Source organism: Onychomys torridus, unplaced genomic scaffold, assembly GCF_903995425.1.
Source record: "Onychomys torridus unplaced genomic scaffold, mOncTor1.1, whole genome shotgun sequence".
NCBI lineage: Eukaryota > Metazoa > Chordata > Mammalia > Rodentia > Cricetidae > Onychomys > Onychomys torridus.
This window is the reverse complement of record NW_023414046.1, coordinates 2,800,249-2,820,510: the sequence shown is the minus strand read 5'-3', so window position 1 is coordinate 2,820,510 and position 20,262 is coordinate 2,800,249. Positions and strand designations below refer to the sequence as shown.

The window sequence follows — 20,262 nt, the reverse complement described above, 5'->3', positions numbered from 1 at the left end:
CTCTGGGGTTTTTGTTTTTTTTTTTACTATAAGACCATTTTAAAATTCGTATAACATCTGGTGCCCAATGTTGGGGTTCAGATATTGCATGAATCCTAATTGCTCTTAATAATCTCCCACAAAGGGAGAACTGGCAATGTAGGGGGAGCAAAAGTTGCCCATGCTAGTCAGGGTGGACCAATAGCTGCCAGTAGGCTGAAAGTGTGTGTCAGAAAGGGTTGATTTGGGCAGCCTCTCACTGAGGAGGGAGAAAGGGAGACCAATAGACCAGAGAGGTAAAGAAGGACTGTGAGTTGAGGCCAATAATGGGGAGGCTTATTAATGATCCCCCTGGCTCTGCCTCCTGAGTGCTGGATTTAAAGGCGTGGGCCCCTGCCACCTGGCGGCAAACTTGCTTTGTTTTGTTCTAGAGCTTTCAAGTGTGTTCTATGTTGCTAGTATGACATTATTCCAATTTCTTTATTACTGTGAACTTCCTTCTTAGCACCAATCATAACATGTCCCATAAGTTTAGGTATGTTGTATATTCATTTTCTTTATATTCTAGGAAGTCTTCAATATCATAATTTCTGCCCTGACCCTGTAATCATTTAGAACAGTTGTTCAATTTCCATAAGTTTATAGGCTTTCTGTAGTTGTACAATCTTGTATCTCTTGGGACTTGCTTTGTGACCAAGATTGTGATCAATTTTAGATAATGTTCCATGAGGGACTGAGATGAAGGTATATTCTTTTGTGTTTGGTTGAAATGTCTGTAAGACTCATTTGCTTTGTAACATCTGTTAGCCCAGCATTTCTCTGTTTAAATTTATCTGGATGACCTATCCTTTAGTTGAGAGTGGGATGTTGAAATCTCCTTTGTCAATGTGTCTGGGTCAGTGTGTGATTTAAGATTTAGTAGTGTTTCTTTTACAAATGTTGTTGCCCTTGTGTTTGGGGCAAAGATGTTAAGAATTGAAAAATCATCTTGGGCCTGGTGGCAGTGGTGCACGCCTTTAATCCCAGCAATAGGGAGTCATAGCCAGCCTGGTTTACAGAGTGAGATCCAGAACAGGCACCAAAACTACACAGAGAAACCCTGTCTTGAAAAACCAAAAAAGAAAACTGATCTTGGATTTTTTTCTTTATTGAGTATGAAGTGTCCTTCCCAGTATTGTTTGATGAATTTTGATTTGAAGTCTATTATGTAAAGAGTTGGGCACGGTGGCACAGGCCCTTAATCCCAGTAGTCGGTTGGCAGAGGCCAACCTGGTCTACAAAGTGAGTTCCATGACAGCCAGGACTGTTACGTGGAAAAGCTGTGTCTCATTTAAAAAAAAAAAAAAAAAAAAAAATGAAGTCTATAATGTAACATACTAAAATGGTTTTTAGGTCCATTTCTTTGGAATATCTTTTTCATACATTTTACCCTGAGGTAATGTTGGAACTCTTTTTTTTTTTCTTTTTTCCAGAGCTGAGGACCGAACCCAAGGCCTTGTGCTTGCTATGCAAGCACTCTACCTCTGAGCTAAATAAATCCCCAACCCTACCCTGAGGTAATGTTTATCTTTGGTGAGGTGTGTTTCTTGTATGCAGTAGAAAGAGGGATTCTGTTTTTGTATCCATTCTTTTAGTCTATGTCTCTGTATTTGGGAATGGAGTCTGTTTATATAAGGGGATATTAGTGACCAACATTTATTAATTCCTGTCTTTTTTATTGGGGAATTGAGTGTGTTGATAGTGAGAGATATTGTTGTTTTTTTGGTTGTCATACATCTGTTTTTGTGTGTCTCTGTGTTTGTGTACTCCCCTTCTTTTGGTGTTGCTGGTGTGATATCATTTATTTCCTGTGTCTCTCTGGGTGAAGGTAAACTCTGGGGCTGGGATTTATGCATAGATACTGTTTAAATTTGACTTTATTATGGAATATCTTGAGTTCTGTATTGACGGTGATTGAAAGTTTTAGTGGGTAATAGTAGTCTGAGCTGGAACCTCTGGTCTCTTAGAGTTTGCAGGACATCTCTGCAGGCCCTTCTGGCTTTTAGAGTCTTTATTGAGAAGTCAAGTGTAATTCTAATTGGTCTGTCTTTACATGTTTCTTGGCCTTTTTCCCTTGTAGTGTTTACTTAGTAGTCTTTCTTCATTTCATATACTTAGTATTTTGATTATTATATGGTGAGGGGCCTTTGTTTCTTGATCAAATCTATTTAGTGTCTGCAAACTTCTTGTCCCTTAATAGGCATGTTCATATTTAGGTTAGGAAGACTTTATTCATTGATTTTGTTGAAAATAGTTTCTGAGCTTTTGTGCTTGGATTCTTCTTCAATTCCTGTTACTCTTCAGGTTGGTCTTTTCATAGTGTCCCAGTATTCCTGCATGTTTTGTGTCAGAAATGTTTTAGATTTAGCATTTTCTTTGATGAATATATCTATATTTTCTATCATATCTTCAGTGCCTGAGATTCTTTCTTCCATCACATATTCTGTTGATACTTGTGACTCTAGTTCCTCTTTACTTACTAGATTTTTCATTTCCAGAATTCTCTCAGTTTGTGGTTAAGGTAAATGACCATACAGAGATGCCCCATAGGCTTGGTTGACATTAGGTACATAGCTTTATTATGAAATTAGTCTCAGACCTTCACTTGTTTCACAGCCCAAGTGGCACCTCTAGACTTCCCCTGGAACAAAAAGGTTCTTTACCAAGTACAAAAAAGGTCTTTACATATCAGATGCAGTCAAGCTAGGACACAGGTTACCTATCGACAAGTACACTTGCCCTGCCAGACCAGAGAGTGCCAGAGGCAGAGGATTGCTGATTGTAGGGATATGGAGATGGGTGATGGAGAGAGGAAGGAAAGGAACAAAGATGAGAATAAGATGGAAAGAACTTAATTAGAACTATGAGAGGACAGGAGAAGGGAGAGAGAGGAGCTAAGTATGAGAACAGAATTGAAGCTGTGTAGATAGAATTTTGTCTTTCAAGAATGAAATGAATGGACTAAAGAGCTCAGTGTACTTAGATTCATTCCCTCAGATTAATTCCAGCCACTGGTAGCCTCACTTCAGGAACCCTGGGGAAAAGACTAGTAGAGGTTAGACCCCAGTAGTCTTTAATACTTTGCCTCTAATTATGATCTGCAATGCTTTTTGAGTGGATGATCTTTGTTAGTTCAGAAACTTCTTCAAGTGTCTTTCCTTCTCCATGCAGTTTAGGAGCCAATATTTCTGGATGCAAAGATTAGGTTCACAATCATTTTCTTTCTCAACTCTAAATACATTCTCCTGTGCTCACATATCTATAGGAATGTTGAAAAACTTTATAGTATCATTTTGACTTTGTGTTCTTTTTTATGCAGTTTGGTATTGCTCATAACAGAATTGTATTAATTTTAGTTTTCTAGTTTTTACACTTTGATGTGAAATTTCAACAAGAATTCCAGACATAGAAACTCGGAGAAGAACAACAAGAAGAATGAATGCTTCTATAGTAAATGCTCCTGAGGTCAGTGTCATGTTCTCATTTCTTTGAAATTTGGTTTTCTTGAAACTATTCAAGATTTTAATTCTCTGCCTCTGGTAATATTATCTGGTGTTTATTTTCTTTGATTTATCTTCTTTTTCTTCTTTGATAGTCAAGAGTAAATCAATAAATCTATCACCTACTTAGCACAGCCTTTCTAATTATATTTTCATTCCATGTTTTACTTCAAAGGCATAAATTTCCATAGACTTAAGACCTGTAATTCTTTAAGAGAATTTATTGCAAATGGTACTCAAAGAAATATATTGATGGCCAGTATCTACATAAGATGGACTTGTGTCCTTTTATATTAGTGTGGAAGGAAGTTCTCATGTTCCACAAAGATTGTGTTTTTGTGATGATTGGGTTTCTAGAAGCAGGCCTATGAATGTGGACATGCAAATTGTATAAGCTTTTTCAGTGACATCATGGAGCAATTTAAGGGAAATTAGAAGAGATTCATGTCCCAATAGTAAATATATCACCATTCTATAGAGTACAGATGTTCGAAGGAATAAGTGTCTTGCTTTTGCCATAAAACTGATGTGTCTATGAGCAAATGCAGATTGTAGTGTACTAGTATCTCTCTGTGAGATTACACAGTAATGACGGGAGTGTCACCAATGGAAATCTATTCATCAGAGGAGAACTCCTGATCATACCATTTTCCTCAGTTGTAAGTTGTCAATAAACCAATGATTATTTTCTCTTTCTCTTTTGATTTATTTTTCAGAAGGGCATAAGCACCAATGTCTCCAATTTGTATTACATCATGTGGAACATATTCGTAAGAATTTTCTGGAGAGAATTGAATTGGTGCTGTTCATAAGCCATCAATTTTGAAGCATAAAGAAATGTCCCACTTAATCATTTTACTCTCATTTTGGAGGTATAAGGCTCCCTCTACCCTGTTTTTCCTCTCCCTGAAGCTATATATTACACAGGGAGAGATTCTAAAGAGTTGTGGTGATGGTCAGGTTTCCATTTCTCTTTTTGCAATTGCATTTTATTAAAGTATATGAGTGTTCTTCTGCATGATTTTATGCACACAGCATGATGCATAACATTGCATTGATGAACATTAATCCCTGAGCTTGGTATCAGAGCCTTGGTACTGGAGTCAGACAATGTAATGAGCAGCTATATGTGTAGAGAAAGTTAAATTAGATTTCTCTGCAGGAAGAGCAAGTGCATTTACCTCTGAGCCATTTCTCTAATGCCAAGGTTTACAATTCTGTTGTATATTTGAGAGACAGATAGTATATAACTTTGCATCTTCTATTTTTTTGAGAAATGAAGGAAGAATTATAAATGCTACTAACTATATAACCTAAAATCCTGTTAAATGACTGAGCTCAACTACTGAAGAAAATAATGGAGTTGAAATGTGAGAAGATTTGTTTTCAAAGTCAATCTCATGAGTAATAATATGTTCAAAATTAATGAAGAATTAGTGCAGTTCTCAGAAATCATAATACATTTGTTTCAGAGAAAGGTTTCTACTTCATCTGAATGTATTGTCCCATATACCATTTAATTTCACATATATTTCTAACTATTCTGTAGTGAAACACCATATGGTATTTATGAAATTGTTATTATCTCTGTTGAGTTAACTTGTAGAAAAATTTCAAAGTGTTAATTCTATCTATTGCTGATTTTTCTATTTGCTTAATGGTTGTGAAAATAGTTTCATAAAATAAATGCACAAAGCATTTGAAACTGTTGTTTGGTACCTTTGCTGTGTGTGCAGATGTTCCACTCACTCACTATTCAGATATGATTTTAATTCATACATGAACTCTGCATTCCATACTCTTTATCTTTGTTTTAGAAAGGGTGAGAACTGCATCTAGGTCTCAAGATCTCAACTGAACATGTTAGAATATCGTATGGTGTGGCCCAGCTACAGATAGGATCAATCCAGTGTCCGTAGTTTAGCAAGGTCTGACATTTGTAGAATTTGGAAGCACAGTTCAGTTTTGCTTATTATAATTTGACCATCTGGGATTGACCCAGGGATTCTACTTGATATTAACACATACCTCACAAAGATAAGTTTCTGCATGTAGACCTCACAAGGGTTTTTATTCCCTAAAAGTTTGCTAACTGTGAGCCTATTATGTTATCTTCCTTTCATAGAGATAGAAAATACAGTGACTATTTTTTATTTATTTATATAGCAAGTATTTTTTATTTTATATAGCAAGTATTTTTATTATAATTAAATGTCAGTGTTATTTTATGTATGTGGGTATATTTACCTAAACATGTGACTGTGTGCTATGTAAGCCTCCTGTCTGTAGTGTTCAGAAGCAAACACGGGATCCCATGGAATTGGGGTTAAAATCTGTTGTATAGTGCTACAAGGATGCTGGGAACCAAACTGCATTTTCAACCACTATAAAAGTCATTTCATTATCTAAACACCAGGAACCATATTCAATTGCAGTGATTTTGGCAAATCTTTTACATACATCTTAGAAAATGGTCAGAAAATTCATGAAGGAGAGAGGCCTTGAGAATGTTAGCAATATAGTAAGGCATTCACTGCACTGTCTATGGAAGAGCAGCAGTGATTAACATCTAACACATTTCTGCAGCCCTGCTAGAAAACTTTGCATAAATAACATGCCTCATCTATGTCACAGAAGTGTCTTTAATTCTTTAGGCTCTTTTACCTAGGAATGCATTTTGTCCAGCCACACATGGTATATATTTAATTTCCCTTTGCAGACTCTGTTATCATTCAAGGATGTGACTGTGGACCTCTCGAAGGAAGAATGGGAATGCCTAGATTGTGCTCAGAGGGCATTGTACATAGATGTAATGTTGGAGAATTACAACAATCTAGTCTTTGTAGGTAAGAATGTTCTTCTCTAGAATTCCTGATGCATCCTTTTTATTTACCTACTTTGTTTATATGTAATCTCTCTGAACTGTCTGGACATTTCCAGAAATAAGGAAATTCTGGTTATCAACATAACTTTTTCATGATGCTTACCTTACATTTATTTTCCCTAGAAGCATAAGCAATGCTCCCCTCTCTAGTTTTTAAAGAAAAGTTCAAAGTGCAAAGAAAATTGAATATCCAGAGCATGGAAATATATTGCAGTACACACAATGATTGGAATATTTTGTCTTTACTATTGAATTAAACTATTGTTATATTTCTGATTTTTCAAGTTGAGAAGATTTAAATTAAAAAAAAGAAGCTGTGGCTAGTGAGCATAGTTTTTTGTTTGGATTATTTATTTGTTTTTGAGATGTGTTCTTTATGTTTTACCGAGAAAGGATGATTTTAATCCTATAAGTAGGAATGCTGAAGGAAGAGGATATGTTGAGTTCCATTACAACCTGCGTTAAATAATGAGTTTGAGTTCCTAGCTGAGCAAAGCTGCCCAGTGTGACTCAGTCTCAAAAACCTATACAAGAAAATAAACAAACAGTATTCGTATGTTGCTTCAGGGAGCTCCTAATTATTGCTTAACCTATTTTTCTTATCTTCTGCAATGTACACAGTTTAGATAAGAATGTGAAGGCCACTGTTGGTACTTGTGGTTTGATAATAGATCAGAGTGGAGGTTCTTCTGATCATCCCTTTAATAAGATAGAAAAGACCTCAGACGAGAGCTCTTATGTTTCAAAATTGCTAATTTTTATGTTATGGAAAAATTAAGGCAAATCAGTTATGAAATCTCTTATTCATGCATTAATCCATGTTTTCCCTAATTGTGCTTAATTTCCAGGGAACCACTGTATATGTTATAAATATGAGAACGTCTTGGATCAAAAATCAATGCATACTGTCCATCAACATGTGTGTACCCAAGTTAAGCCTTGTAATGAGTCTGGCAAAATTGTTTATGAATCCTCCCAGGATGCACCTTGTAATACTAGCGATAGCACAGGAATATTTAGCAAGTACATATTTGGTAACCACAGAGATTCCTCTGATGAATCATTAAATGTAAACAGACATAAAAATGGAAACCCTGGAGAAGAACCTTGCAAAGGTGTGGGCTGTTTAAACTGTTTAAATTTGTGTTTCATCATTAGTCAAAATCAAAGTGTCCAGGCAGGAAAGAAAGAATACAAAAATACAGACCATGATAAATCTTCTGACTCTAAACATAAACTCATGCTGGGAAGAACCAGTAGTGGAAAGAAATCACACCTAAGCCAAAAGTATGGAAAATGCTTCAAGATAGACTCAAGGCTTAGTAGTAATCATAGAGAAAATGCTAAACAGAAACACAAAGTTCATTGCAAGTTCCATTATGGAGAAAAACCCAACAAATGTACAGAGTGTCCTAAGTGCTCTTACCATACGTCAGAATTTAAAAGACATTCCAGGGTGCATTCTGTTGAGCATACTTCCAAATATAGTGAATGTGACAAATCCTTTGTCAGTTCTTCAGATCTTAGAAAACATCAGAGATTTCATACAGGAGAGAAACCTCACAATTGTAGTGAATTTAACAAATCCTCTAACATTGTCTCACATCTTAGAACTCATCAGAGAAATACCAGAGATAATCCTTACAAATGTGGTGAATGTGACAAATCCTTTATCAATTGCTCAGTTCTTAAAAGACATCAGAGAATTCATACAGGAGTGAAACCTTACAAATGTAGTGAATGTGACAAATCCTTTATCAGTTGCTCAGATCTTAGAACTCATCAGAGAATTCATACAGGAGAGAAACCTTACAAATGTAGTGAATGTGACAAATCCTTTATCACTTGCTCAGTTCTTAGAAGACATCAGAGAATTCATACAGGAGAGACACCTTACAAATGTATTGAATGTGACAAATCCTTTATCAGTTGCTCAGATCTTAGAAGACATCAGAGGATTCATACTAGAGAGAAACCTTACAAATGTAGTGAGTGTGACAAATGCTTTACACAGCAAAGCCATCTCAGAAGTCATCAGAGAACTCATAGACGAGAAAAACCTTACAAATGTAGTAAATGTGACAAGTCTGTTATCAATTGCTCAGTTTTTAGAAGATGTAAAAGAAGCAATACTGTAGACAAACGTTTCAAATGTGGCGAATGCAACAAATCTTTTATCAGTTGCTCAGTTCTTAGAAGACATCAGAGAATTCATACAGGAGAGGCACCTTACAAATGTAGTGTATGTGACAAATCCTTTATCACTTGCTCAGATCTTAGAAGACATCAGAGAATTCATACCAGAGAGAAACCTTATAAATGTAGTGAATGTGACAAGTCCTTTACACAGAAAGGCCATCTCAGAAGTCATCTGAGAATCCATATACGAGAAAAACCTTACAAATGTAGTGAATGTGATAAATCCTTTATCAGCTGCTCAGTTCGTAGAAGATATCAAAGACGTCATACTGGAGACAAACCTTTCAAATGTGGTGAATGCGACAAATCTTTTATCAGCTGCTCAGTTCTTAGAAGACATCAGAGAATTCATTCAGGAGAGAAACCTTACAAATGTAGTGAATGTGACAAATCCTTTATCACTTGCTCAGATCTTAGAACTCATCAGAGAATTCATACAGGAGAAAAACCTTTCAAATGTAGTAAATGTGACAAATCCTTTATCACTTCCTCAATTCTTAGAAGACATCAGAGAATTCATACAGGCGAGAAACCTTTCAAATGTAGTGAATGTGACAAATCCTTTATCACTTGCTCAGATCTTAGAAGACATCAGAAAATTCATGCAGGAGACAAACCTTATAAATGTAGTGAATGTGACAAATCCTTTACCCAGAAAAGCACTCTTATAACTCATCAGAGAAGTCATACAGGAGAGAAATCCTAGAAATGTACTCATCTCTTAGAAGACATTAGAGTATTCATACAGAAGAGCAACATTACAAACATAGTCAATTCAAGAAATCGTTGCTCACAAAATCACCCTGAAAACACATCAAAGAATTCATGCAAGAGAGAATCTTTACAATGTAATATATGAGGGAAAGCCTTTACTGCCTCTCACATCTATGGAAAACCTGAAAATTCATATAGGGTAGAAAAGTTTCCATAGGGAAATAATGTGGCATATTCATTCATACTCTGCCTTAGTAATACTTAAGGCTCCACGCTACAGAATAATTGTGAGCATGAGAAATGTGAAAGCTTTTAAATAATTTTCAAATCTTAGAATACATCAAGAGTTTATACTGAGGGAAATTCTGAAAATGTGACCTTTTAAACTGTGAAATGTTCAATACTTCAATATGAATATAAAACACAGAAACCTGTAGAATGTACTGTTATGTCGCAGTTTACTGGAGACTGAAGCGATCCCTCTTGGAAGGGAGCTGACTAAAGCAGCAAATATACACCTCCAAATAGCTTCAAGAAATCTCTGAAACTGACAGGATTCAGTATGCTTAACTCAAATGAAGAAACACAGATCATACTGCTTGAAGAGGGTTTGACAAAATGATCCACCAAGATATGCTGCTCTTTTACTTGTAGATAGGCCTGCAGGTGTTCAATGTGCTCCAGGTGTCGTATATTCATATGCTGTATCCCATTCTTGTTTGGAGCTTCATGGTAACAACTGTCTTTGAGTCCCCTGTGCTCCAGTAAGCAACTGCTTCCCTGTATTCCTCGAAGTAACCGCAATAAATCTCATTGATTTGACAAATTTGACTTGGTTTTTTTTCAGTTCCCTGTTGTGGTGAGTGGATGTATATGTATGTTGCATCTCCCTGCTGTGGTCCGCAGGAATATATCATAAAAACTTAACTGGTTTGGGCAAAGTCACTACCTGGAAGGATCAAGGAATTCCTCCAGAGGAAGCCAAATCTCAAGGAGTTTTTTGGTGTTATTTGGCTAGTTATATATCAGCTGTCTTCTGTTATAAAAATCATGTGTGCCTTCATAGTTTTCCCAATTGACTTTTCCCTAAGAAGGGCTAACAGTGGACTGATCACTCTTGGGACATACACATTCCAGGAATTTGGACAACAGCCTCAGGAAAGACTTTCTCTGGAATCAGATATCTCCCTTAGCTACTTTGAAGGACTACAGGAAACACCACCCAGGTGTTGCCCAACTTCTGAGGATAACAGTGATAACAGCCCACATGTGAGTCTTTTGACTTAACATAAATTCCACAAGGAGACACCGCCCAGGTGGGCGCTCAACTTTCAAGGACTAACAGTGATAGCAGCCCACATGCAAGTCTCCTGACTTAAATTCCACAAGCAGACACTGCCTAGGTCAGGTGGACATTAAGTAATAGCTTTATATGATTTACCTCAGACCCTCCCTTTTTATACCGGGACTTCCAGGGCAGAGAATGGAGAAGAGAAAAGTGAATGGAAGAACTAGACACATAAGAACTTGAGAGAAACAAACTGAGATGGGAAAGAAATAGAAGGGCTAAAAGAGAGTACTAGAAGAATGAGATGGAACGAGAGGAAGAGCCAGATCAGGAAGTACTAGCTAGGTACAAGCTGAAAAGGACCTAGATCAGGCAGAGTTAAGACAGGAGAATTAAGATAGAATCTAGGGGGAGCAGTAGATAAATATAGAGAGAAATCAGGCAAGAAAGGAGCTAGGCACGAGAACAGAACTGAAGCTGTGTATATAGGATATTATGCCAGAGGAATTAAAGCAAGTGGACTACAGAGCTCTGTGCTGAGATTTGATTTCCCAAAAATAGTCCTTGCCATTAGTAGTTCTCTCTCCTGAGCCCCTGGGATGTATAATATTAAGCCTGGTTTCATCTAATATACAAGATGTCCCCCGGAAAACTCATAAATCATGTGCTTAACTGTTCCTTCGAACTTGATGTACAATAGAAAATAGATATCAGAAAACATTTGAGTCAGTGAAGTAGTTAAGACTGATTGTGCTCACTGCCTCGGGCTTACAGCCATAATAGTACTTGGTTAACTTAAAAGTCCTCCACACAAATAGAGATTTTGGGAGCCTAAGAAAGAAGGATGATCTCTTCCTTGAATTTCAGGAGGATTGAGGTAGAAGACTACAAGAGGAATGAAAAAACAAACTGGATCAGGGAGAGACATCATCCAAACTGGGCTGTGTCCCTACATGGCTCTAAAGTTCCAAATAATTCAGCCAAATTCCGATGACCCTCAGAACAAGGCTCCCCATGAACCTATAATACACATAATTGTGTTCTGTTCTACTGTACCTTAAAATTCCATCCTACAAACCACATAGAATATATTTGATTTCAGTTCTTTGTTATATCATTTAAACAATGCTAATATTGTAGCTATCCTTAAAAATTCATCATGAAACATTACTCAATTAGTAGGAGTTACAAAGGACTCATTTTCAGCTTAATGACATGGGTCAGTCCAGCTGTACATATCATGAAACTTAGAATAACTATGAATTGGACACAGTGTCCATGTTTATGTTAGCTTAGAAATCTTCAAAAACATGCTTGAAGATTATTTTTGAAGTACTGAGAAATGCCAAGAAATAATGCAGTCTCACTCCAAAGCATTATATTGATGCTAAAAATAGGAAAACGCATAAATTTTCAACCTAAGACAAGGCAGTATGTTACAGTGAACGAAACCATGCAATTACATAATTTTTTCACAGATTTTAATACAAGAAGAAAGTTATATTCAACTCAAGAAAATGTGGCTTACCATTTTTGCAATATGTCACTTGGAATCACGGAATGGGTACATTCTTTGAAGAACATGAGGAATTTGAATATAGAATATATTTCTTGCTCCTTTAAAGAGCTTCTATAAAAGCACTAAAATCAATATCTCTAAAAATTAAAAATCCTAAATCTACAAGATTGTTAGATATAATTTTAGGCAATAAACATGAGGTATCGTTAAAAATCTTAAGAGGAAAAATTTTATATAATTATATATAGAAACCAAGTGATGTGTTAATGTACCCATCAGTTATCAGTGTGAAACAAATAATTCACCTGCATGTTGTCTAGTAGCACAATGATTCTTATAGGCTATTTATCAGTAATGGATTATTTTGAGTTACCACTTTAGCAACTTTATTATTTGATAAATTAATAGCCTGCTCTGTTTTAGATGTAACAATTTTGTGGAATTTGAGAACTTTCAGAAAGCAACTTAAAGAACAGAGACAAATCTCTAATAGTGATGAAGAGATAAGAGTATTCTTAATAATATGACCCCAAAATTTTAAATTTTTGTTCTTACCATGGAAGTTAAGCACTTAAGCTTAGATGATCAGGAAAAGATAACATCCTCCATGTAATATATGAATAATACCTCTAGAAATTCAAACACCATTGGCTTGGCGCTTTATACCGTGATTGCAATTGTCTCTGTTCTATAATTTGTGCCTCTTTCAATTTTTTCTCCTCTGAATGGACCATTGATAAAGAGTTCTACTATGAGGGAAAACCAAAAAAAAAAAAAAAAAAAATTTCCCATAAAAAGACTTTTAACATTGAATTCTTTACACTGTGAGGAAAAGACAAACATTTAAACAAAAATCAAACAAATAAAAAAATAAGTTCTGAGGCAGCCAGGCTAGCTCGTGGTGGTGTTGGGAGTTCCATAGTTCATTCCTTGCAAGTCATTCTGCTCCACCAGAGAGAGCCTGGCAGCCCTCAAGGTAGCTGATGTTTTCCTAGTCCTGCCAGGCACCCACCTAAGTAAACACACATAGGCTTATATTAATGAAAACTGCTCAGCCATTAGCTCAGGCTAAGTATTGACTAGCTCTTACACTTTAACCCATAATTCTTATTTATATTTAGCCACGTGGCTTGGTAACTTTTCTCAGTTCTGCCTTGACATCTTACTTCCTCTGTGTCTGGTGACTCCTGACTCAGCCTTCCTGTTCCCAGAATTCTCTCTGCTTATCCCGCCAATGCTATACTTCCTGCCTGGCTACTGGCCAATCAGCATTTTATTTATCAACCAAATCAGAGCAACACACATTCACAGCATACAGAAAGACATCCCCAGCACCTGGATGCTGCAGGCTGGAGGGATTTGAGTTTTTGCAAGATAATCCATGTGGGTAAAAGCTCCAACATGGCACTGTGACCATTGGGAATCCTGAGTGGCTGTAGTATACTTTGATTCATCCTGCCAAGTGACCTGTCAAGATATGTGGCTGAAAAATTCCCTCTTTTCCTTATTTTCTGAGAAATTGAAAACAATACATTACTCCAACTTGTAAATTAATTAACATGGACTTTATCTCCCTTTTCTTGGGTTTTGCATATTAAGTTGTAGTTTCTGCTTTGAATATTTTCTTTAAATCTGAACAAATAATTTTACAAAATGTTTTATCTCAAAGTACTGCAAAGAACCCATGTAATTTTTATCTCATGTTTGCAGCCCCTTGGGTACGAGTTTCGACTAATTTTGATTTACAAAATACTTTTCTTAACTTCCCTGAGGGCTGCATGTCCCAGCTGCGGTGATTCCTCTGCAAGCTTTAGGGCAGGCAGGGAAAAATGATCCATGAAGAGACATGAATGAAACTTGGCTCAGCCTGATTTTATTGTAATTGGTGAGGGACCAGGACTTCTAAAGTCTGGCCCAGATCATTTTGCTTTAGTCATATTTAAGCACAGTACAAGATAAGGCAAAGCATGTCTGTCCAGACAGCAAAGGATCACTGGGTTGTAAAACAACATCATTCCTAGCTTTCCAGGAAGAGCAGCTCCCCACCTCATCCTGTTGAAGTGGTAAACTGTGTGTTTAACTTTCCTGGCTTCTCCAGTTTTATCTGTGTGGGCAAGGCTCTATGTTCTCTACATCAGTTCTATGCACTTTATATTTTAAATGGCATGCCTTTTTTGGTTTTCCAAGAAAGGGTTTCTCTGTGTCACAGCCCTGAATGTCCTGGAACTCATGTAGACCAGGCAGGCCTTGACCTAACAGAGACTCACCTACCCTTGCCTCTTGAGTGCTGGGATTAAAAGTGTGCACCACTCTGCCCAACAATGAAGTGATCATTTTATTTTTCTGTATTTCTTATCTTTTCAGACAGTGTCTCTTTACGCAGGCCTCGTTTGCTTTAACTCACTAGGTAGACTATGATAACTTTGGTGCCTCTGCCTTCAGAATACAGGGATTAAAAATCCAAGCCACCATGCCTGGTTTTTACAGGTGTTTAGAAAGGTCTGCACTTGGCTGTGTGATATGCTTTGTTCTAGCAAGGAAGAAGTCTTTTGCCCTGCCCCTTGGCATTGTTATAAAAAAGCCATTTTTGCAGAGACAGAAGGAACTGGTAGGTTTTGATCCAGGTTCTCCTGAAGCTATCCATGTTTGAGTGAGCTTTGATTAGAAGAGAGCCTCAAGTTACTCAAGAAAAATGATCCATAAATATCAGTCTTTTCTAACTGTATGACTTAAATCATTTCTAGAATCCACTTTTTTGTTTTATCTTTATCTACTGAGCACAGTTCTATGTTAATAATCCAGGGGCATTATGACGAATATCTTTCTCATAAGCCTTTCTCACACTCCTTATCCATGCCTGTTCTCCATGGTGTAGAACAAAAACATTAGATTGTGAAGAGATAGGACACAGTACCAAAGGATCCAGGTATATTGGAGGCATTGAGGCAAGGGTGGTGAGGGGTTCAAATGACAGTGGAAACCAGACATGAAATCAGTTTTGCCATATTCTGTTTCATTAGAAATGGTTCTGTGGAGTTCTGAGAATTGCAGAAGACACACTCTAAGAATTAATAGTAGGAAGAAATATCCTTTTGACTGCATAGGAATGAGGCTATCCTTATTCCATTCACATCACTGGCCATGCCTTCATACCAATGTTGATTTGCTTGCTAATACTATCTGTCCAATGTAATTTAAATTTTGAAAATTTGCTGCATTCAGGTTTTTTTTCAACATAGAATTTTGGCACTTTTGGATTTTATTACAGGGTCTATCTCTTTTAGAATTAATTTTCCATGTCTGAAAAGTGTCTAGGATTTTGATGAAAATTACATAGTATCTCCATATAATATTTAACTCCAACTACCTTGTCTTCCAATTGATATCTGCTGTTTCCTTCATGGCAGTACTCATTATTTTTCACAGTTATTTCTAACATATCTTCATATCATATATAGTTATGAGCTTCCTTTCAAGGGTTCCAAGTGCTTTGTGGTTTTTTTTTCTCATTTTATATTATTTGTGGATTATTTTTGTTCTTTCTTCACAAACTACACAGAGGGTTTTCATAGGAAATGCTTCAGATATTTACAGAACACAAGCTTCCTTTTATGTTGTCTTCTCGGTTTGAATGAATATGTGCTAGCAATGTGTCAGTATTCCATGAGTGTGGGAGAACTTTTCAGCTTCCAGTTCATCTCCCATTACTTTTGTCAATAAAACCTTTCATTGCAGAGGACTCTTTCTGATTTCTTTTTTCTTGTTCTTACACAAATAGTTTTTGTTTACAGTTTCATTTTAATTATAGACCAAGCAGTAACAACATATTATGAAGCCATTCTAATTACTGAGCTATATTGAAAATTATAAATTTTGCCATCACATAGGCATTGGTTAACTCAACTTCCAGCTTCTACAATCTTTTGCGGCCTCTTCTATAATGTCTCCTGAGGTTTGAATGTGTTGATGTGATAGTCTCATTATATGTATATTGCACTAGTTAAGAGTCTCTGAAGTAGTCTTGTACATTGTAAATGAGCTTCTCTGACCTCAGGTGAAAGCAGCTCTTCCCTGTGCTGGGAAGAATACCATGTAGAGACAGTTTGAGTATTTGTACATGTAACAAAATATCAGGAATGAATTCTCTCCTAGGGCCTTTAACTTTTCCATTCATAGGATTCTATCTAGATTTCAAGTGGCATGCCTGTGTTTATGTGCAGCCAGCTGCAGATCCAACGAGAAAGCCTGTTACCACAAAATAATTTGTCACTGTTATAGTGGTACACATACCTTGCTGGAAGATTTGTATTGTAATATGCACGGTCAGCATCTGATGTAGCCATTGATGATTCTTCTGTCTCAGCAGCCTGCAGAGCCATTTTTCAAGTCTGAATGTCATGCTAGGGAGTCCATGTTACTTTGAGAAACTGAGAGTGAGTGGTCTGCTGACATTTTAGCATCTTGTGATATGAAAAACTAAATGATATTGTATAGGGATCTTATATGTTCTTAATAGGGTCATCAGATCTGAGCTTTCTCCTGGGATATTTATATTTTAATTTTTTTTTTTTTTGGAAAATTTTTCTTTCTGAGGTGCCTTGGTTGCCATAGAACATGCTATGTATACCAGGCTGCTTCACCTCACTCAGCCTGCAACTGCCTTTTGAGTACTGGAACTAAAGATATGTATCGTGACACCTGCCATGTGTGTGTGTGTGTGTGTGTGTGTGCGCGCGCGCGCGCGCGCGCGCGCGCGTGCGCATGTGCGTGCTTCGCATTGTGGAATAATATTTGGTATAACAATGTTTTGACATTCCTGAATATGTCCATTAACAATCATTTTTTCTTATTTTGGGCACAGCCTGATGCATTTTGTTGAGTTAGTGTAGAGAGAGTTGGCACCATTGTTGTTATTCCAACTAGAATGAAATTATTCCCATTTTCTAATTTTGGGAAATGTTAGCTTTAGGATTGCATCTCATTTTCTTTATTATGCTAAGGTATTTTCCTTCTCTTTTCCTCTTTAGAGCATTTATACTGGGAAAACTGTTATTTTCCCACAGGCTTTTGATAAATCTATTGGCATGATCATGTTTTTTCTCTCATCAAGCCTGGATATGTAATGACATGTATTGATTTGTTTCTCTCTATTGAAACAATTTTATATCTATTGCATGAAATTGACTTGAATTCTGTTTCTGGGTAATTTAGACAATATCTCTATGTTTTCATCCTGGAAACTGGTCTTTGATTTTTCTTTGCATACATAGTTTCTCTTGTATTCTTCTATATAAAGTATGTTCTAATTATGATTTTCCATGATTATTTAGTAAATGACCTGTGTTATTTCATAAGTTTCTTCATCTCTACTTCCTCTTCCACTAAATTTTGAGGCAATACCTTGCAGTGCAGTCCTATGATTGGCAGTTATTTTATTTCACCACTTTAAATATATCATTTCATGTGTTCCTATCTGCTGGGATATTGATAAGACATGTGCTCTTATTTTTTGTTTGGGTCTTTAAATGTGGATCAGCATTGTTCCTAAACAGAATTGTATTCATTTTAAGTTTTGTGTTTCTGATACCTTGGTTCTGGTATTTGTTTCTAAGACAGAAACTCAGAGAAGATTCAAGAGGGGAAAATGACTGCTTCTCTGGTAAATACACACCAGCTCAATGTCATATCCGCATTTCTTTGAAAATTGTTGTTGTATATGGAAACCATGCAAGCCTTTAATTCATAGCTTCTGGAAGTGAATTCTAAACAATATCCATGATTTTGTGTTGCCTATATCCTAAGTGGTCTTATAATAAAAAAAATCTGGAGCCAGATATTGTGGCAAATGCTGAAAGATCAGTGAGACAAAGGAACAAGCCATAGCCACTACTGACCTTGCCAACTCCATGAATCCTCTGACTCAGTGCCTCTGAGTTCTCAGCTGAAAGGGCCTCTCTATTTAATCTAGTGGCTGGCTCTATCCTCTGATCTTCAGGCTCTGTCCTCTGATCTTCAGGCAAATTTTATTTGTTAAGTTAAAAAATCATATTTCTGTTTTTTGTCTAAAATAATAAAAGAAGGTTATAACTAATATAAGAAAAAATATATGCGAGAAGTACAATAACTATACACAATATATACATTCAAGAATTAAATTCACAATGTCCAGTCCATTAACATTTGGCAAATTCATAGACAATATTCATTATTTATCCTATTTTGTTGAGTCCAAAATGTTGTACCTAATTCACTTTCTATCGTAACTTGTATTACCAACCAAAAACTATCTTTTAATGTCTTTCAAACTTAGACATTTTACTCCTCCTTAGTTTTTTCCCCTGAATTCATTAGCAAGCAAAACTATAACTATTGAGTCTTCAACTCCATCAGAGACCCAGGAAGGAAATAATATTAACTGAGTAAGCATGAAGCACAAACAAGCAACTTCCAAAAAAATGTGAGAAATGACAGAAACAGCTGGCTGCCTAGACAGCCATACAAGTTCCTCTTCAATGTTGGGGCATCTATGTCCTACAGATCTAGCATATCTGACAGACTTCTCTGTGAAGCAGGATTTTCTGAAGGACCTTCTTACCTTGTCTTGGCCAAGATTGTCAGTCCTTTCTTCTGTCCTGCTTGTCCATTTTGGACAGCATACTGGCAGAAGTCAAGGCAAGGGCATTTTCTTGCCCAGTGGCTAACTTTTGCCACAAAGAAAGTAAATGCCATATTGAGTTTCTTCAATGCTCATCATCTTCTCTGATGTAGATTGGTGCTGCCAGGAGCAGACATGTCTCATTGTCATAAAAAAAGAACATGGTATTGTAACATCTTAAATGCCAAATTTTGTAGATCTCTGAAGTGTCTGATGATGATCTGAATGACCTGTCTATCTAAAATTTATCTCCTTGACCTTGAAAACATAACCTGACTATAAGTTTGATTATAATGAATGATTAACAACTAACCTGCATTCTTTATTACCCGAAATAGTTGGTAATAATAATTTTCAAGGCCTAGAAATTTACATTATATTGTTGAATGAACTCTATGGGTATAATACCTTGAACAAGATTAGAAATATATGTACAGTATTTTCTGACTAAATTAATCTCAACTTTGTATCAACATATGAAATTTGTATACATTATACAAAAATCCAATCCAATGTAAAATATTTAAAACTGGTAGTTGCTTTTTAAAAGTATATTCAATATTCTACCTTTTTATCTTATCATATCCATATTCTCCCCTTTTTTTCAGAGTAGATTCACTAATCTACCTTTTATCTTATCATATCTGTATCACTTTTTTCTTTTTCTTTTTTTTTCAAACAAGAACCCTCAATCTAATCTCTTTGTTTAGCTTTTTTCCTGACCACTACCAATAAAAAGTTGTAATCAACCACCAATACAGTGACAAATATCCATAACTCATTAAATGACAAAAAAAAAACCAAAACACCCACCTCTCCTCTTGGGCATGTGGGTGTCATGGTCTTAAATTTACTTCCTGCTCTCTGATGTGAAGTCATCTTTAGGGGATTCAGAAAAGAAAAATTTTGGGTTAATTGTCAAGTCCTGAGAGAGGTAGCTGTATCATTTGTCTAGTCTCTGAATAATGGGAAAATGCAGGCCTTGTCTCAAGCCCTGGCTAGAGTAGTCTTTGGACTTGGAGGCAGGATCATCTCAGCTAGCCACCTCTTAATTTGTCCTGAGCAGTTTATAGTTCAATGCTGAACTTTAGGTGGCATTATCATAGTCCACGTGAAATCATTGTGGGGGTCCCATCATCTTTTTGGAGACTTCAAAGGTCAGATTAGATCAGATTATTCCTTTTTTTGTTAATATTTTCTGGGTAGTTCTTCCTTCTTTGGATGGTTATTTGTCCAAAGGTCTTTAAATTTTTCAAGATGGTTGTTTTTAGTTTCCTGAAAAGATAAAAACAAAACCCTTCCCCACCCTAACTTTGGGGAGGTTTCATGTCTAATCTTTATCATATTTGCTTTATGGTTTCTCCTGAAATTTTTGTTTTGTTTTCCTAAACTGTTCTATCATACAGAGCAGCAATTTTTTTTTTTACAATAGGTATTAGGTTCTTTAATTGCTCTGGGAAGGAGTTTCCTCCATGATGACCAGAA

General features: G+C 36.3%; 1 protein-coding gene across 1 annotated transcript; it reads left to right on the top strand.

The window, feature by feature from the left end:
• Positions 1-1,504: 1,504 nt before the first annotated feature.
• LOC118576632 (zinc finger protein 420-like) lies at positions 1,505-10,141 on the top strand. Its single transcript, XM_036176825.1, is given in 5 exon segments — positions 1,505-1,535; positions 3,375-3,483; positions 6,238-6,364; positions 7,251-9,260; positions 9,263-10,141. Coding segments are annotated over 4 exon segments (2,241 nt in total). The 5' UTR covers positions 1,505-1,535; positions 3,375-3,453; the 3' UTR covers positions 9,337-10,141.
• Positions 10,142-20,262: the final 10,121 nt, after the last annotated feature.